Below are 16,618 nucleotides of genomic sequence, written 5' to 3'. Positions count from 1 at the left end.
TTCGCCCCACTTTACAGAATTAAGGAAACTGATCCCCAGAGAGAAGTCCCTTATCCAAGGCCATGCCATTAGTTGGTGTTACAGCTGGAACCCTGTCTCTTTCAGGTTAACCTCCCATAAGACCTGTGTTTGTTATCTGTCTTTCACACTAGTCTGGGAACTCCTGGTGACAGGTCCTAATCTTGGTCTCCTTGGGCACCCCAGAACCCCACACAGGGCCTATCTCAGAGAAGATGCTTAAATAATGTTGAACACGTGAACAAAGGCTCCACTCTGCCTTGGAGATAAACTGGCCCAGTTCTTGTTTATAGATCAGAAAGCTAAGGTTACCCAGTGAGTTGAGGGCAGAGCTGGGAGTGCAGCACAGGTCTCTTGCTTCCAGGACCTTGGCCCTCCTGTGCTAGTACCAAAGGCCAGGAGCTGGGCTGAGGACCCTGACCAGCAGCACGTCCCCAACTCCACCACAGAGACAGGCACAGAGAGGCTGTGCAAGCTCTGGGCTGTTAGTCCTGCAGGACCCACACACTTTACAGAGCCATGCGTCAATGATGAGAGCTGGCTTAAGGGGAGGGCTGGCATTGGCCTTGTGCTTCCTGGACATCTTCCACTATTCCAAGAACATGTCCTCTAAATGCTGCAGTGTTGTCAGGGGTGGGTGCACTCTTGCCTAGGGAGCAGAAATGCTGTGCTTAGGGCGGGGGCTGGGAGTGAGAATTTCCTCCTACTTCACGCCACTGTCATTAAGGTCATGAAAAACCATGCTGTTTCCAGCCAGTGAATGAAGCAACCACATTTCCTGATGCTGAGGCAATCTAAGAACGGCAGTTCCCTGTGCCAGCCACCATACCTGCCCCCACAAGGACAGCATGGGGCTAGACAGAAAGGTGCCTGCCTGGGAATCGGGGAATCTGAGTTCCAGCGCCAGATAGGCCACGGCACACTGAGCTGCTGTTTGGTGGATGACTTCACCTCTCTGGGCCTCAGAGTCTGAGGGGATTTAGACCATCTTGAAGATCCATTCCAGGGCCAACTTCTATGACTCAGTGACCACCAAATAATCTCTTCAGACTTGGAGGAGGGGAGTGGAAACTGAGCAAGAATCTGGACTGCTGCTTTGGCAGAAGGCAGCTAGTTTTCTGCAATACCCTTGGGTTTCCAGAGCCTACCACTTCCACTTCACCCCGGCCTGTGATCTAGACTGTCCATGGAATGACCAAGGTGCCTCCCACAGGCAAACGGACTGCTTCTCCCTCACAGCCTGCCGTGATATCTGGGCCACACTGGAGGAGGCTGGTTTGGGTGGCAGTGTACCACTCTCCCAGGAAACACAGTGTTGGAATCGAGCAGGGACCAGGGATCCATTTTAGCTTTTGATGACAACCATATGAATAAGTATAGCTAAAAATACTTACTGAGTGCCAATGTGGCATGCACTGCTCTAAGCACACTCTGCATGTCTTAACTCATTTAATTATCTCCACAGTCCTATGAGCTAAGTGTTATTATTATCCCTATTTTACAGAGGATGAAACCAAGGCTCAGAGAGTTTAAGTTATTGGCCCAAGGTCCCATAGCTAGTAGGTAAGGTAGTGGGATTCAAACCTGGGCAAGTTGGCACCTGAATCCTTGTTCTTAATAACTTTGTGACAGTGCTGTGTTGTTGTCAAAATGATTACCAAGGAGGAAAAAGGAAAGAATGTGGCTACAAAGTGGACTCTTAACTAGCTGGGGTTTCTCCAGGGTTTATACATGGAAGAAAATATCTATGACCAAACAAAAACATCATAGGGTGTCCTAGACCTGCACAAAGATGGTTTGGAAGAGCTTCAAAATGCTAAGATAGACCTAAGGACCTTTTCAGAACTACTAACAGAGAATGGAAGCCACAAGCTGACAAATGTCAGCTCAGTACAATAAAGAGCCTTCTTAGAGCACTGTCCAAAGATGGATTGGAATGTATCATGAGATGGTGAGTTCCTCTCGCTGGAGACATGCAAGCAGAGACCAGAGAGAGGTGTAGTTGTATAAAGGCCTTAAGCCATAGACCATGCGGTTATACTAATGTACCAGATTGGGGCAATTCTGGCAGGAAACATGCCAGTGAACCAAACAGAATATTCCAAGAAAAAGTTCACAGGTTTTAGGAGCATTATAAATAAATACTTGCCAAATCCAATTATAAATAAATAATTGCCAAATCCAAATTAACACTTTCTTTCTCTTAAATGGCCTGTAACATTTTCAGTCATTAAAAACTAGAGGCAGCTTAGATAATTCAAAAGGGCACTGGAGTAAAATCTAGTTTTGATCTAGGCTCTGCCATTTACTGTGTGGTCTTGTGAAAGTTACTTAACCTCTCTGTGTTTTGGTCTCTTCATCTATGAAATGGTGATATTGCACCCTAACTTTCAAGTTGGTTGTAAGGAGAAAAGTAGCAATTAGCATAGTACTTGGTACATAATAGGTACCCAAAAAGCTAGCAGTATGAATAATTATAACAGCATCTTGGGAGTGGCCACAGCTAGTAAGAGATGCTGAAGAGGAAATTAGCATGACATTAATGCAAAAGTGGAAATCTTGGTTAGGGATCTATGTAGACTGACAAAGACATCTAGGGAATAAATTTAGAAAACAGTTCTGTGAAGAACATCCAGTCAAGCGAAGGACAAATTCAATGCGCAAAGTTCGCTCAATGACAAAAGAGGAAGATATGAGAGCATGGGAAATTATAGAACACAGTTTTGCTCACTTATCTACAATATGAATTTAGTTTTGGGAATTTAGACCTAATTTGGTCAGAGCTTCTGGTCTGAAGACACACTAATGAATATTTTTTAATTTGCAGTCATCTTTTAAGATTTTTCTCTCCTCAAATAATTAAAAGAAGAAAAATAGACTCTTTGGAGTCAGATAGGTCTGGGTTCAAATTCTGGGTTTGTCCAACATTTGCTAGATGACCTTGACCTTTCTCAGACTCTGACCCTCAGTTCCCTAAGCTATAGAAGGGAGATGGTTATGTTACTTCAGATGTGGAGGTGAACAGTGACTAGATTCAAGGGCCCAGCACAGTGCCTGGCACCATGAGGCTGCTCAATAAACAAGATCAGCTGTTATTCCACAAATGCCAAGTCAACATAATCCAAATCCCTAGGCTGGCCTTGTCAGGGTATGGTGGTGGTTTTTGTCTGAAGTTTGAAATTACTGAATTTCAAACTTGCTGAGCTTTCAGGGGACTAGTTCATTTTATAGCTCCTGATGTAGCCTCAGATCAAAGGCAATGAAAGAGTAAATATTAGCGTTTCTTGACCACATAGCACAGATAGGTCAAACTGTGAGTGGCATTGCCATCCACTGGTAAGGAGGGATACTGCATCTCAGCTCCATTTGCTGTCTTACTCCCAGAAAAGGAAGAAGGAATATTTCAGGAGTTGTTTGTGCCAAATTATAGAATCTTGGAAATGGGAAGATTTAAAGTGGTACTAGAGAATGGAAACAGCAGATGTAAGAATTAAGAAAAGCAGGAAAAGACTAACAAGACAAGGGATATCCATACAATGAAGGAGAGGTATAAAGTTCTAAAATTGCTACAGGCATTCCTGTCAGCCAAGTTTTCCAACTCAGTCTTTTGGTAAATTTCTTGTTTTCTTACTGAGCCTATATCTTTGATTTTACAACAGAAGTTCATGGGAGAGCAGGATCACTTTATGGCTAACTTTGTTGAAAGTGTATCCATTCCAACGATACGAGGGATACACTGACAAAGAAACTCAATAAACATGTTTCCTTGTAAGGTGACCAGCCTCAGCTTTCAGAGAGGCAATCTGACACTCATCTGGCTCTAGTTCTGCAACTTGAACCTGAGGATACTGTGGCTTTAAAAGCTCACCAAGGGCTTTTGCAAATCAGTGATGAGAAGAAAAACAAGGTTGAACTTACCTCTGTCATGCGGGGCTTGCGGGAGCTGGATGGCACAAGCCTTCCTGCCTCAGGATGCGGAGCTGTGGCCATGGTGTATGTCTCTTTGCTCACTTTCTGCTTAGACCTCAGGAGGGACAAAGCAGCTTTAGTGGAAACCCCCGGAAGGTTGGGGTTGTACAAACTTATGCACCAACCAGCGTAAACAGAGGACCTCCTATCTGCATGCTGGATGTGATTTGGCTTAATGTAGTTTAAATAGCACCAACTGACATTAGTGGTTGTGTGGAGGCTGGGGAACTGCAGTACCTTCTTTGAGTCCGTACCTTCTTGTGACTTGGCTGGTCTGGAGGACGTTTCTGACAGAGGCAGAGAGCTGGGAGGTGCCAAGGAGGGGAGATCAGGTTGTTCCTTGGAATCTTCTTTCTTCACACTCAGTGGGGGCAACCCTCTTTGGTGAGGTTTGCCAGATGGCTGGGGATATTCCTTCAAAGCTTCTGAGCCTGGGGCTGTCCCATGGGGCAATGCGGGGTGAGGGAGGGGAGGAATTTCCTTTGTGTCAGATGGATCTGAGGACAGGCTGGACAGCATTTCTAGCTCCCTCCTGCCCTGGCCCTGGTTGCCTAAGTGGGATTTCTCTGGCCTTTTCCCATCCTCGGTGCTGGTAAGTACCACACTGCACGGTTTTACCAGCTCAAGTTTTTCATCTGCCTTGGAAGCCTCCTCCTCCTTCACTCTTTTTTGCTGCTGGGTTTCCATGGTAAGTTCAAGGCTGCCAGCTGGTGAAAGGACACGTTTGCTTCCCCCTGCTGTTGATGAACTCCCCTCCAGGCTCAAGACACTCTCTGATGACAGGGAAGTGCCTTTTCTTTCAGGTAATGTCACAGGCACTCTCAGGTATGGAGTTGGGAAAGCTCTGCCTTGCTCTTCACTTAACCCAGAAGGGCCGGGCCCAACCTCATGCACATCTGCACCACACACAGTCATCCCTTTTGATGGGGGTTCCTCAAACTTGGAAAGTGCCACAGTTGCTGAGCTGCCTTGGGACTGGGTGACCAAGATCTGGGAAAGGGTGGTGTACATTGCACTCCCATAGGATGGCATATTGGTCTGAACACGGACAGGCACAACCAGGGACACCATGGTGTCTGGACAGGCGGGCAGGGCCAGTGGAGGAGCTGATGTAGGTGCTGAGGAGCTGGCTGGGGGAGCCACAGGGGGTAGCCGGATGTCACTGCTGTACTCTGTGCTTGGGGAGAGGCCAGCACTTCCTGTTGCCAGTGGGGCCAGGCTGGTTTTGATCTGGGGCAGATGGCTTTCCACATCACCAGGGAGCTGAAGCGCAAACTGGGATTGCAGAGGCAGGAAAAACCCAGAAGAGAGTGCTGAGGAGGCTGGGTATGGCATGGGGAGGAAGGAAGGAGGCTGTCGGAAGGGGATGTTGGCTGGGTGAGGCATGAGCTGGGGGAGATGGAGTTGGCCTGGGTGCAGAACAGTAGGCTGGAGAGGAAGCGGTGGGGCTTGAAATAAGGAGGGAGGAAGTGGAGGCATGGAGTATGGTGAGGACAGGAGGCCGGACATGGCCTGGGTGGAGAAGAATTCTGGAGACTGTCCTGGCTCATGTTGCACGAGGTGCTGGAAGGAGAAAAGGGAGACAGGTGGGGGCAGGTACGGCTTCTCATGCAGGGGTGTCTGGGCAACAGGGTGGTGGAACACCTGCAGTGCTTCTGTGTAGGGCACAGTGGGCCCCAATGGGGGCCTGTCCTGCCCTGGGCCCTTGCCTCCCAAGGGCCCACCATGTGAGGTGGCCGTGGAGGAAATCTGGGACAATGAGCTTTTGGTGGAGGGTTTACTGGATGAGGGCTGTGGTTCTTCGCTCTCCTGTCTTCCCTTGGGGGCAGCCTCCAACTCAGATTCTGGAGGCCTGCTCAGAGAGGCCTGTCTCACCAAGAAGCATTTTCTTCTCTCTGGCGGGGCCACCCGCGCTGGTGGAGCCACTGGGGCTGGAGCAGAAGGGCCTGTCAAGGACAAGCTGCCATAGTCAAAGGATTTGCTGCGTGTCTCGGTCATGTGGGCAGAATGGGAAACGTTGGGGCTTTGCTCTGAGGCTGACCTCCGCATCTCTCGGGCATGCGGGTGGTGGCTGGGGACAGTCAACATGTGGGTGCCCGGGAGTTTGGGGCGTGTGTCAGATGAGGGACCGGGGGCCTCGGCTTTCCCATGGTCATCCCTCTCAAATGAGGCTGAGCGGCTGGACCCACTCAGAGAGATACTGCTTTCCTGGCTCGGGCTGCGAGACAGAGGCACAGAGGACTCAAAGCTGGACTCCCCTGATGATTGGGCCATCTCTGCCAGGCGCAGCCTCTTTTTTTTGGGTGGCAGCTTCTCGGCCGGGAGCTGGGCAAGTGTCTGGCTGCGCTGGGGCCACTGGAACTCCTCAGTCTTCTCAGGTTCCTTAGGGGGCGGCTCTGGCTCTGTGTCCGGCCGGTCAGGCTCCTCGGTTACCAGGATCTCAGGAACCTGAATGTTGGGCTGGCGGACCAACTTGGGCTGCAGGGAGTGAGCCGAGCGTCCGTGTGGGGCAGGTGGGGGCGATGGGAACTGGGTCAGAGGTTTGTCTTCCCCTTCCAAGCCACTCGGCTGCTCGAGAGAGTCAGATTTCTCAAAGGAGCTGGTGTGCTGGATGACAGAAATTTCTTTGGACGTTGTTCTCCTCTCCTTCCCTGATTCTGAACTGGACCCTGGCTTGGGAGTCCTTGGCTGGAAGCCCGTGGGTCCCTCCAAGGAGGGCACTGATTTACTCGGTTCTGCTGGTGACTTGGTGGACTCCAGGGGAAGGTTCCGAGCAGCATCGGATGGCCCGGGGCTGCCAAACTGACTTTTTGTGGACTCAAAGGCGGGTGGTTCTTCCTCGTCCCCAAGGCTCTTCTCTTTCCTCCTCTTCCTTAGTGGAGTGAGTTCCAGGGTGGTCCCCAGTTTGTAATGCATCATTTGGGACCACGGCTCATGCTCAGTCTGACTCTTTTCGGCTTCTGGAGATGTGTGGGTGCCTGCAGAGATGGGCTTTGCGATCTGAAGCTCTGAGCAGTAGTATTTTTTGTGGGCTTCGTAGTTATCCCTTTTCTTGTACCGAGCACCACATATGTTACATTCGTAGATCACCCCTTTTGTTTTCAAACCCTTCTTGGTCTTTTTGGTAAGTTCGCTTTCCTTGGGTTCCAGTTCATCTGAGGGCTTGGAGGCTGTGTCTTTGCTGCTTGGTCCAGGCTCCTCGGAACTGTACTCCCCTCCCAAAGGTAATTCGATTGCCGGCTGGCGCTTCAGCATCCGGGGGTGGGAGGTAAACACGTGACTGCTGCGGCTCAGGGCTTCGGAGTCGGTGATATGGTCATCGAAGGAGTAGCTACCTCGGAAGGGGTGGTGGGGGGTGCTGATAGTGCAGGCGGCAGAAGGCATTGAGTGGCTTCTCAGGAGAGGCACAGGGGGGGCGGTACTGGGCGGGTGCTGGAGGCTCAGCAGTGATTGTTCGGGCTTGGTTTTCTCGCTGTGGGATGACAGGGGCTCCCGGTAGAGGCTGGATTTCGGGGACTCCATGCTGCTGCGCCTGGACAGCGAGCTCCGCCGTGGCTTCACGCTGTCGATCTCGCTGGTGTCCACCACGGCCTCGTTGATGGTGATGAGCTTCGTGATGTGCTCAATCACCTGCGTCCGGGGTACAGACAAAGGCACCAGGCTGGGCTTGTCTTCGGTGGACAGGGGCAGGAGGGGCTGGGTGGAGGTGGCTGTCAGCATGGCGGTCCGCTGTCCTATTCGCCCACACTTGCCAAAGATGATCTCAGCGTAGGACTTGGCGTTGGTGTTTGGGGGGCTGACCTGCTGCTCTGCACTCTCAGAGCGGGAGAAATACCCAGACTCAGTACTCCCTTTGCTGCCTGGGCTCAGAAATGCCTGCTCATCAATCACCTTCTTCCTCTCGCTTAAGCGGAGGGCCAGCTTCTGCTTAATCGTGTGGGTGTCTTCGGGTTTATGGCTCAGGGGGTGCTCAGATGAGGGTTCCACAAATGGAGGGGGGTCTTCGAGTGACTGGGTGGTGCTGGACTGGGACAGGGAACAGCGTTCATGGCTGGAACTGTGGCTCCCAGAGCTGAACAGCCCACTGGAGAGAAGGGGCTGCTTGGATCTTGGGGAGAGCTCTGTAGGGTGACCAGAGGTGGCACTAGTCTCCTCTTCAGAATCTGTACTTTCTCCCTCGGTGGGCTCCTCAAACTCTTCCCCAGGGATTCGCTCCATCTCCAGCCCGTGTGGGTACATCTCACTACCCATGCCTGAGGCCAGGCCTGCTTTGATGCGGTGGGCATGAGACTTCCTGTGCTTGTAGAGATTACTCTTGGTCTTGAAGGAGAAGCCACAGGGGCCGCAGGGGTAGGGCCTCTCACCCGTGTGTGAGCGAATGTGCTTCTGGAGCACGCTGGGCTTGGCACAGGGCCGGCTGCAGTACTGGCAGATGTACTTGCCCGGCTTCTGGGGCTTCCTCTCCTTCTTGTGTGCCTCTTCTGTGGGCTTCAAGGAGACCTGGGAAGGACGAGGCACAAAGACTTTGGGGACGCCAGGAAGGTCCTCGGGAGGAATGATGGAAGCATGGGAAGGAAGGAGCTGGCTCTGAGGATGGAGCCCAGGGGCCACGAAGGAGCCAGAGGGTCCAGGTCTCATGGGGTCGACCAGTTGCCATGTGGACCCCTCCAGGAGATGCTCAGGTTTGCTGGGAGACATGAATGCTGGTGTCAGAGGGTGCTGCGGAAGCTGTGAGATGTGAATGGATGCTTCGATGGGGGGCCTTTTTGGGGGCTTCTGCTGCTGGCCTGTTTTCTCCTGAGAGCCTTCCCTAAGAACTGATGAGGGGCCCGGGAAGGGCTGCGGGGCTAGGAGCTCTTGGGCGGGGCTCTCTTGGGTGGCAGCTGTGCCGCTGCCTGGGTATGGGACGCTGGAAGAAACACTGGTCTGAATGGCCTCTCCTTTGGTCAGCCGCTTCCGGGGACTTCCCTCAGCCTTCTTGGTGCCCTTGACACTTTGTTCAGGATCCATGACCTTCACAAAGACTTCAGATGCTACTCAGGGAGAGTCAGGGCAGGCTGCATTTATGAATAATCCCAGTGTCCCAAGGAGGTGTCCAGCTTTGGCCACATTGGTCAAGAGCTGCAGAAGCCAAACCCAAGACGGCTTTGGGAGTTTTTTGCAAGTGTCACTGGCTGTGAGTGGATTCGGAGCAGGTCATCAGGGCCCAAGCTATTCTATTGGTGAGGCATGGCCCTCTACTTTGCAGACAGAAAACGCACCAGCACTTTCTGCCTGAATGTCTGTCGGGAAAACGTCATGAAGGATGTCAGTATTGCCATTGTATTGTTTCAGCTGGCAGTGGCAGGTGGCCCCCACGAGTCCCCCGTGTGCTATGCGAACAGTTGAAGGTTGGAGACATCTGCGTCCATGGCCCAGTCATCCCTGGTCCTGGCACAAGAGATGCCACGCTGGATGCTGGGGGTGGTTCTTCTCCCCTTTAGTTCTGGGTTGGAGATCAACGGCCTCGGAGGAGAAATCACGCTCTTCTTCTGTGTGATAGAAGTACACACACACACAAAAGAGAAGACAGAGTTACTGGGACTCATGCACAGCCTGGGCAGCCCAGACTCGGTGCCACACTTGGCTGAGACCCCTCAAAGGTTAACCAGGGAAACTCAACCAGAACCATAGGCTCTGGCTCCGCATACCCAAGCCCTGCAATTCTTTCCTCACCCGCTCCCACGTCAGTGTTGGGTGACCTGAATGCCAGTGTGTTTCTGAGGACTGGCCATGTGGGAAGCTGACAGCAGAAAACAAAGTGGGCTCTGGGAACTGCAGGGCAGTTAGGGACAGGAGGCCTGGGCTCTCATCTGTGCTTTGTGATCCATTCCGAGTGGGTCTAAGCTCTCTAAGCCTCAGTTGCCTAATCGATAAAACAGATAACAAATCCTGCCTCGACCGTGCCTTGGAGCTGAAGTGGGCCCAATGAGATCGGAGACGCAGGCGCTGCAGGGTGAACTCTGGATGGGGCCGCAGATGGTGCAGGAGGGAAGTGCCAGTGGATTATTCAGGGGTGAGTTTTCCAAGGGGTAGATTATTCTCAGGTTAGTATTCCTCTCTGGCCCTGGGTTCTGAAAGTGTCCACGAGGGACATCATTCACTGCTTTTTACCCTCTTGCTAACCCGCACCCCAGCCCGTGTTTCAAGGCAAAACCACAACCTACTGCCACAGTCTGTGAGAACTTACAATCTGACACAGCTGTGACCATTTGTTTGATCTAAGCAATTGCCAGGAAGATCATTCTGGAAGGTTCCTCTGGCTTTGCAGCCTTTCTTTGTCCAGTCAGTGCCCCAGGGATGCCATGAAAGTATGGGGATCCTTGCCCTCGAGTGGAGGAGAAAAGTTGGTCTGTGTGGAGCCCCAAGTGTGTGTCTCCTCCTAGGGCCAGCTGCCAGCTGGGCAGGCTCAGCTTCCTGGGCTCAGGTGCATCCTCAGGACCCTCCTCCCCAGGAGCAGGGTTGGAATCCCAAGGCTGGAGTCACTGTGGACTCCATCTCATCCAACCACCTGACTTTGGACATCAGGAAGGTGGCTTACTGAAGGTCCCATGTTGCTAACAGGCAGTGTCGCCACCTGGACCCAGGCCTCCCATGGCCAGAGTTGGTTCCCCAGCCCCTTCTCAGGTGTCCACTCCCTGGCATCCCCTGGCGAAGACCTGGGTGAGTGATGAGCATCTCTACGCTTACTTTTTCTCCTGTAAGCATGCCCTACTGCTGGCATGCTGCCCTCAGGCTCCCCTCATGCCCACCCTCTTCTTTTCACTAGTTGTGCGATGATACAGACTTGAAAATTCCACTTACTACATTTTTGCAGGTGCTCAGAAGATTAACAAGTCTTTAAGACTCAAATAATTGTCTCTTAAGGGGCAGGGCCTCAGACACTGTGACGTGCTTTGGAGGAGCAGGTGATTTGATCTTTTAGCTAAAAAGCATATCCTCTAAGTTCACTCCTTTTGTGTTCCTTTTCTACTTGGTGCTACAAAGAATTCAAAGTAACTATAACAAAACCATATTTATAGAAGAATGATAAACTATAAATATGAGATAATTATAAATAAGAATAACAAATCAGAACAAAGAAAATGGAAATAAGGCAGAAAGTCAGGATTGGTGGGATAAAAAGAATACCGCTATACCAATAATAAGGACTTACGGTGTTTCTATAATTCAGCTATACATTTATATATGAGCTTCCTGGCAGCCAAGCAGAAAAGGGAGATTTGGTCCATTATAGAGTCTTATAGCCAGAGAGGAAGGAACATCTAAGTTTCTTGCAAAACTTTTTCATGTGGCACTTCAGTCAGGAGCAGTATATGATGCAGGAGATCATTTATGTCTTCAATGACACCCCTCTGGTCATTGAATACAGTGACTGATTTAATGACATCCCTCTAGTCATTGGATGTGGTGTAAATACAGTGATTGATATTTGTCAATGAAAGGCAACGTATCACCAGAGATTCTCCTATGAGCAGTCAAAGGCCTCCTGTGACTTGTACCAAAGCAGACTGAGTGTGGAGAAGACAGGGAAATCTCATTTCATTAGATTACATCTCAGTCAACAGGGTGGCCATATAAGATACCATCCAAACTGGGACACTTGGAGAATGAAATGGGAACTACTAACAATCATGGAGAAACAACAGGAATAAACAAGGACAGTCCCAGGCAAACCAGGACAAAATGGTTATCCTTACAATTAATATTTGCCTTATGGCCAAAACTAGGCATAAGTGCCAACTGTCTCTGGGTGTCTCGTACAAACTTTTGATCTCTTCTATGGAGACTAAAGTTACCCCATGATCTCCTGATAGATTTCTTAGAGACTGGCTGTCTAGTCCATTCCTCTCACTTGACAGAGGAGACTGAAGGCTAGAAAGGTGATATGATTTTCCCTGAAAAGCACACGGGAATGGTGGCAGGGCTGGACCATCCTGTGCCTCTTGACCCCCTAGACAGGGCTGTCCCCTCAATTAATAGAAGTTCTCTGTGGCTTCTGTGGCATGATGGGCACTGCAGTCTATGGCCCTTAGTCCTGTGGAAGCATCAGCATGGCCCCAGGGGACATCGCAGTATCCACGGCAAGGGGGAGTAAGGAGTTGTCTAGCATCTGAACAACAGAGTTGCCCTTTCGACCTATGTCCTAACCACACTGCAGCTGCTGGACAGAAGAAATGGGGAGCCCAGCGAAGGTGGTGGAACTCATCCTGGCAGCCTTACCCCAGGTCTTGCTTACCTAAGCTAAGGTGGGCAGAAGTGCTGAGCCTTCTAAAAATCAGACATGGTAGACACAGTTTGCAGCACAGAGAACTGCTCTTTGGGCTGGGCAGGGTCTCCTGAGCCTGGCTGCACTGTGATGGGGAGGCCTTTGGGTGCTATGTGTGGATAATCAAGGGTTGGCCATACTTACTATTCTTATTGACCCTTTCATGCAAGGATCTGAGAGCAGCCCCGAAACACTAGCTAGCAGCAAGCTTTGCTTCTTCCGATGGATGGATGGGACCCTGCAGCATGACTGGGTGGTGAAATGATCAATCTGAGTGGGGGTCAGCTGGCCAGGTAGGACCCTACATTGTTTAGTCCTGCGTTCTCCCCTCACTGAGCCACAAGGCTCTCCTTGGCAGGTGGGGGAGCGCCCAGCAGCTGGGGTTTGGTGCAATTCCCAGGGTCAGGTGGGAGGGGCAGGGTAGATGAAGGAGACAGTCAGGTGACTGTTGCATCATCAGGTGAGTACAGGGCCAGCACTGCCTGCCCAGGGTCAGTGTCCAGCCTGCACCTGTGGGCTTGACATGGTGTTTCTCCAAGGAGAGGCGTCCTACCCACACTTCTGAGTCGGGGGCAAAAAGGCCACAGGAGCACCATTGGCTGCCAGGGCACAGAGTCAGCGAGGCCTGTGAACCGGAGGGGCCACCCTGTCATTCCGCACACAGGCATCTGAGCCATGGTGGAGAGTGGCTAGCCCAAGCCACACTGGGGCTTGGACTCCTGGGGTAGTGCTCTCTGCCAGCCTGCTCCACCACATCACAACAGGTCTGAAGTGCTTAATAGGAGGGGCAGGGGGAGAAGGGCAGCCAGAACCACAGGGCCAGATGTAGGGGAACCTGCAGGACCTAAGGAGACTTCTGCCTTGGAATGGATTCCAACTGTGGCATGGCATAAACCGAAGGACCGTTCTAATGACTGTGACCAACAGACACTAAGAAAATCATACTTTGCTACCTTCTGTGGTTCTGAGGGTATGTGTGAAATGTTAATACAAACTTGAAGTGATAAAGAAAAAAGCCACTTCTCCAGGGAATTGGTGAGAGCACCTGTAAATGTCACCAGAGAAATGGGCCCAGGAGCTGGGCCAACAGATGCCTGAACCCCAGACCAGAAGAAGACGGACAGCCTCTACTGATGGTCACAGAATGGGCCATGAGGCCATCGTCAGCCACCGAGAGCTCTGGCTCAGAGACCAGCTTATAACCCTGAGGGGAACCCGAGCTTCAGCAGCCAACTGGTTAGCATACCTGACAAATTAGCTCCCACTTCAAGAAGCTTCCTTCGGTCTAACTGTGGGAGCAGCCGAATAGGAAGGAGATTGGGACTTGCTGGGGCTGGAGCCACAAAGGCCTCAGGGGAGTGGGAAATGATGGAGGAGCCTGGGGCCAAGGCAGGGAGGCCTGAAGCTCTGAAACCAAGCTGGAAAGCACCTTCTGTATCGAAGGCATCAGGACAACATGGCCATGGCCCAGGGTGGACACCCCAGAGGACCTTTCCAGAGGGTGGGTGGGAAATGGGCTCTCTAAGGTGGACAATTCCACTGGTCCTGGCAGGAGGTCAGCTTGAATCTGCCTTGGGCTCTAGACTGAGGAGCTGGGGTCCCCAGTCAAAGTTAGATAAGGCTGGGGCAAGATGGGGGCAGGGGCCTGATATCCAGTAAGCTGTTAGGCTAAGCTGGCCCTAGGCTGGTGGGGCTTAATACAGCTCTTCGCTTGTAATTTACTTACACACACACGCCCCCACATATCCCAACATGCCAAAATCTGGTCAAAAATTTTACTGACAGTAATAAAACACACTGATGTCAAAAATATAAGAAAATTTTCCTTTTAACTTAAATACCTGGGAACCCAGGGCACAAGGCCACAGGCTGAAGAGGAGGCACTCAGTAAATATTCTTATTTAATGACCTAGCAACAAAGCCAGCGCCCCTTCTAAAAATCTCTGTGTACAATACTCTCTGTGTGTGCATGTATGCATGTGTGTGTTTAAGCTGGAACAGAATTCTTCACTTGCAAAAAAAAAAAAAAAAAAAAAAAAACACCACCAACAACAAAAAACCTAAAAGTGGCTATGGGCTCAGGTAGTGGCAAAACAAGCCAGATATAAGGATATGGGTCTGGAGACTAACAGGGAGAGTTGGTCAGAGAGTCACAGAAGGAAGTCTGGGCAAAGAGAGAGGCCAAGGTCAAGGTGGGGCTCTGGTTGGAAACAAGGATTGTGGCAGAGACTGAATATTTCTTCCATTAGCCAGTTCTCTTTCTTGTAGTAATCAAAGGCCCCCAAGCTGGGTCTATGGCCACCAGTTAGAGGCTGCCTTTCCCAGCCTCCCTTGCAGCTAGTTCTGGCCAATGATGTATGCAACTTTTAGGCCATAGCCAGAAGGAAAAGTGCTTGTCCTCTACCTCCCCATTTTGTCAGGAAGGAACATGGATGTGGTGGGGCTGAGCCAACTGTGACCACATGGACAAGAACATCACCCCAAGGAACAGTGGGACAAGAAGGTGAGACAAAGACACCTGCCCCTGAGAGAGACATACATCTTTGAGTTTGTTACTTGGTCCCTTTTGGCGTAGTTGAACAAATACACTAACTCATCCAGGGGATTGGAGTGTGATGTTGGTGTCTGGGAGGCTGGAAAGGGGTTGGCAGAACCCAGGTCTAGGTAAGTGGGGACACAGGGAGAGGTAGCAACAAAGATCAGGGTTTAGTTCTAAAGCACAAGACAGGCACCTGTGCTGAGGTAAGCATCCAGCCACTAAACCCATGCATGCAGCAACACAGCACAGTGACTCCGAAGGTAGCTTTGAGACTCAGGCAGCCTATGGCTGAACCCTGGCTCCTCCATCTCCTAACTGATGGTCTCCTAATCTGGGGTCTCCTCTAAGCCTTAGTCTCCCCATCTCTGAAACGGGGACAGTAAAAGTGTCATGTGTGGTTTAAATTGAGTTGACTCATATAAATCGCTTGGCATGGCACCTGACATATAGTAAGCATTAAATAAATAATAGTCATCATTGCTACTGGAGAAAGCATTTCCGTGGAGAGGCTGTCATGGCTGTGTGGAAAGATCTCTAGACTAGATTCCAGTCCTGGCTCTGCTGCTTTTAGGCTGACAGGCTGTCACGAGACTGACTGGGGTTATCATGTATGTAAAGTCCCGGGCACACAGCTAGTGCTCAAGAAATGAGAGCCAAGGTTGAATTCAGTGGTCAAAGCAGGGCCCCCGAAGAAGCCAGTGTCACAATGACCCACCCGGATATTAGGATAGACCTGAGTTACCCCAAATAGGGGAAGCATTGGTTCCTGAGTTGGGCAGAGCCTTGGCCTGCATGCTGGAGACATGTGGTCCTAGCAGTGGGGATAAGAACACAGGCAGGCGATCAGGTGGTGACAGGTCTGATGGATCTGACTTTATGGGACACTTTTCAGATTGAATGCTTCCTACCAACCCAGGGCACAAGCTAGAACTGATAATCATGGATGATTATCACCACAATCTTGGCACACAGCTTTCCAGGCCACCAGATCCATCTTCCTGACTCCATGAAAGCCAGACTAGATGGTTCTCCTACTGAGACTGAGACTTTGCAGCCTCCAATGTACTTCTTGGTCACTGGATTTTCATGAGATGACCAATCAGTGAGGACCATGGCAGAGCAGCTCTGTCTTGTCAGTGTCCTGAATTCTAGCCTCAATTACTGCCAAATAGAGGAGTCATATGAGCACACTCCTGCCCTTAAGCTCATAACACTTGCATCCCTCTTATTGCCATTTGATTCTGGGAGACACTGATGCCCTGAGAAGAGGCATGACTGACCCAACAAGAGAGGACTGGGAAGTCTTCAAGCCAAACTAAAGACGTTTCTGAGTCCTTCAGTCTGCTCTTTGGGGTCAACTCCTCCTGAACAGCAGGTACTGCCTGACGCTGGCTTGACCTGCTTGGGAGCTCTACGGGGGCAGAGAGGTCTGGGCTGCAGGTGGGACAGTGAGTAGCACACCTGGTGAGAGCCAGGGGGCTGAGCACCTGGGTCTCCTCACCACAGGCGGGCTGCCTCCCTGGCTTGCTTTTTCCACCTTTCTCTGGGGGTCGGCCTGTGGGCTTCTTCCAGCAAGGGCCGATCAGGAGGCCTGGAGTCACCTTAGCTGCCATGGGTCCAGTAACCTGTGGCAGGAAGCCCTGGAACACACAGGTCTACTGTGTGACCCTAGGCAAGGCACTTTCCCTCTCTGGGCCTCAGTTTTCCCTTCTGTAACATGAAATTGGGCTGAATGACCTCAAGGTCACTTCCATTCTGACAATTCTGGATTTTGAAATCTAAGA

The 16,618-nt window shown here is 51.0% G+C and overlaps 1 protein-coding gene across 8 annotated transcripts in view; it reads right to left on the bottom strand.

Annotated features, from left to right (window-relative positions):
• Positions 1-16,618, bottom strand: part of LOC105494835 (HIVEP zinc finger 3) — a 424,702-nt gene that overhangs the window by 64,113 nt on the left and 343,971 nt on the right. For 6 of the 8 annotated variants that reach the window (XM_011763711.3, XM_011763713.3, XM_024797055.2 and 3 more), the window contains one exon: positions 3,937-9,518. In XM_011763711.3, the coding sequence (XP_011762013.2) occupies positions 3,937-8,997 (5,061 nt within the window). In that variant the 5' untranslated portion in view covers positions 8,998-9,518. Of the gene's footprint in view, positions 1-3,936; positions 9,519-12,265; positions 12,393-12,439; positions 14,244-16,618 lie in introns of those variants that run through there. The other 2 variants (XM_011763708.3, XM_011763712.3) reach the window with 2 other exon arrangements.

The sequence above is a fragment of the Macaca nemestrina genome, chromosome 1 (assembly GCF_043159975.1).
Source record: "Macaca nemestrina isolate mMacNem1 chromosome 1, mMacNem.hap1, whole genome shotgun sequence".
Classification (NCBI taxonomy): domain Eukaryota; kingdom Metazoa; phylum Chordata; class Mammalia; order Primates; family Cercopithecidae; genus Macaca; species Macaca nemestrina.
The sequence above is the reverse complement of the archived record's forward strand: the minus strand, read 5'-3'. Positions and strand labels throughout refer to the sequence as shown.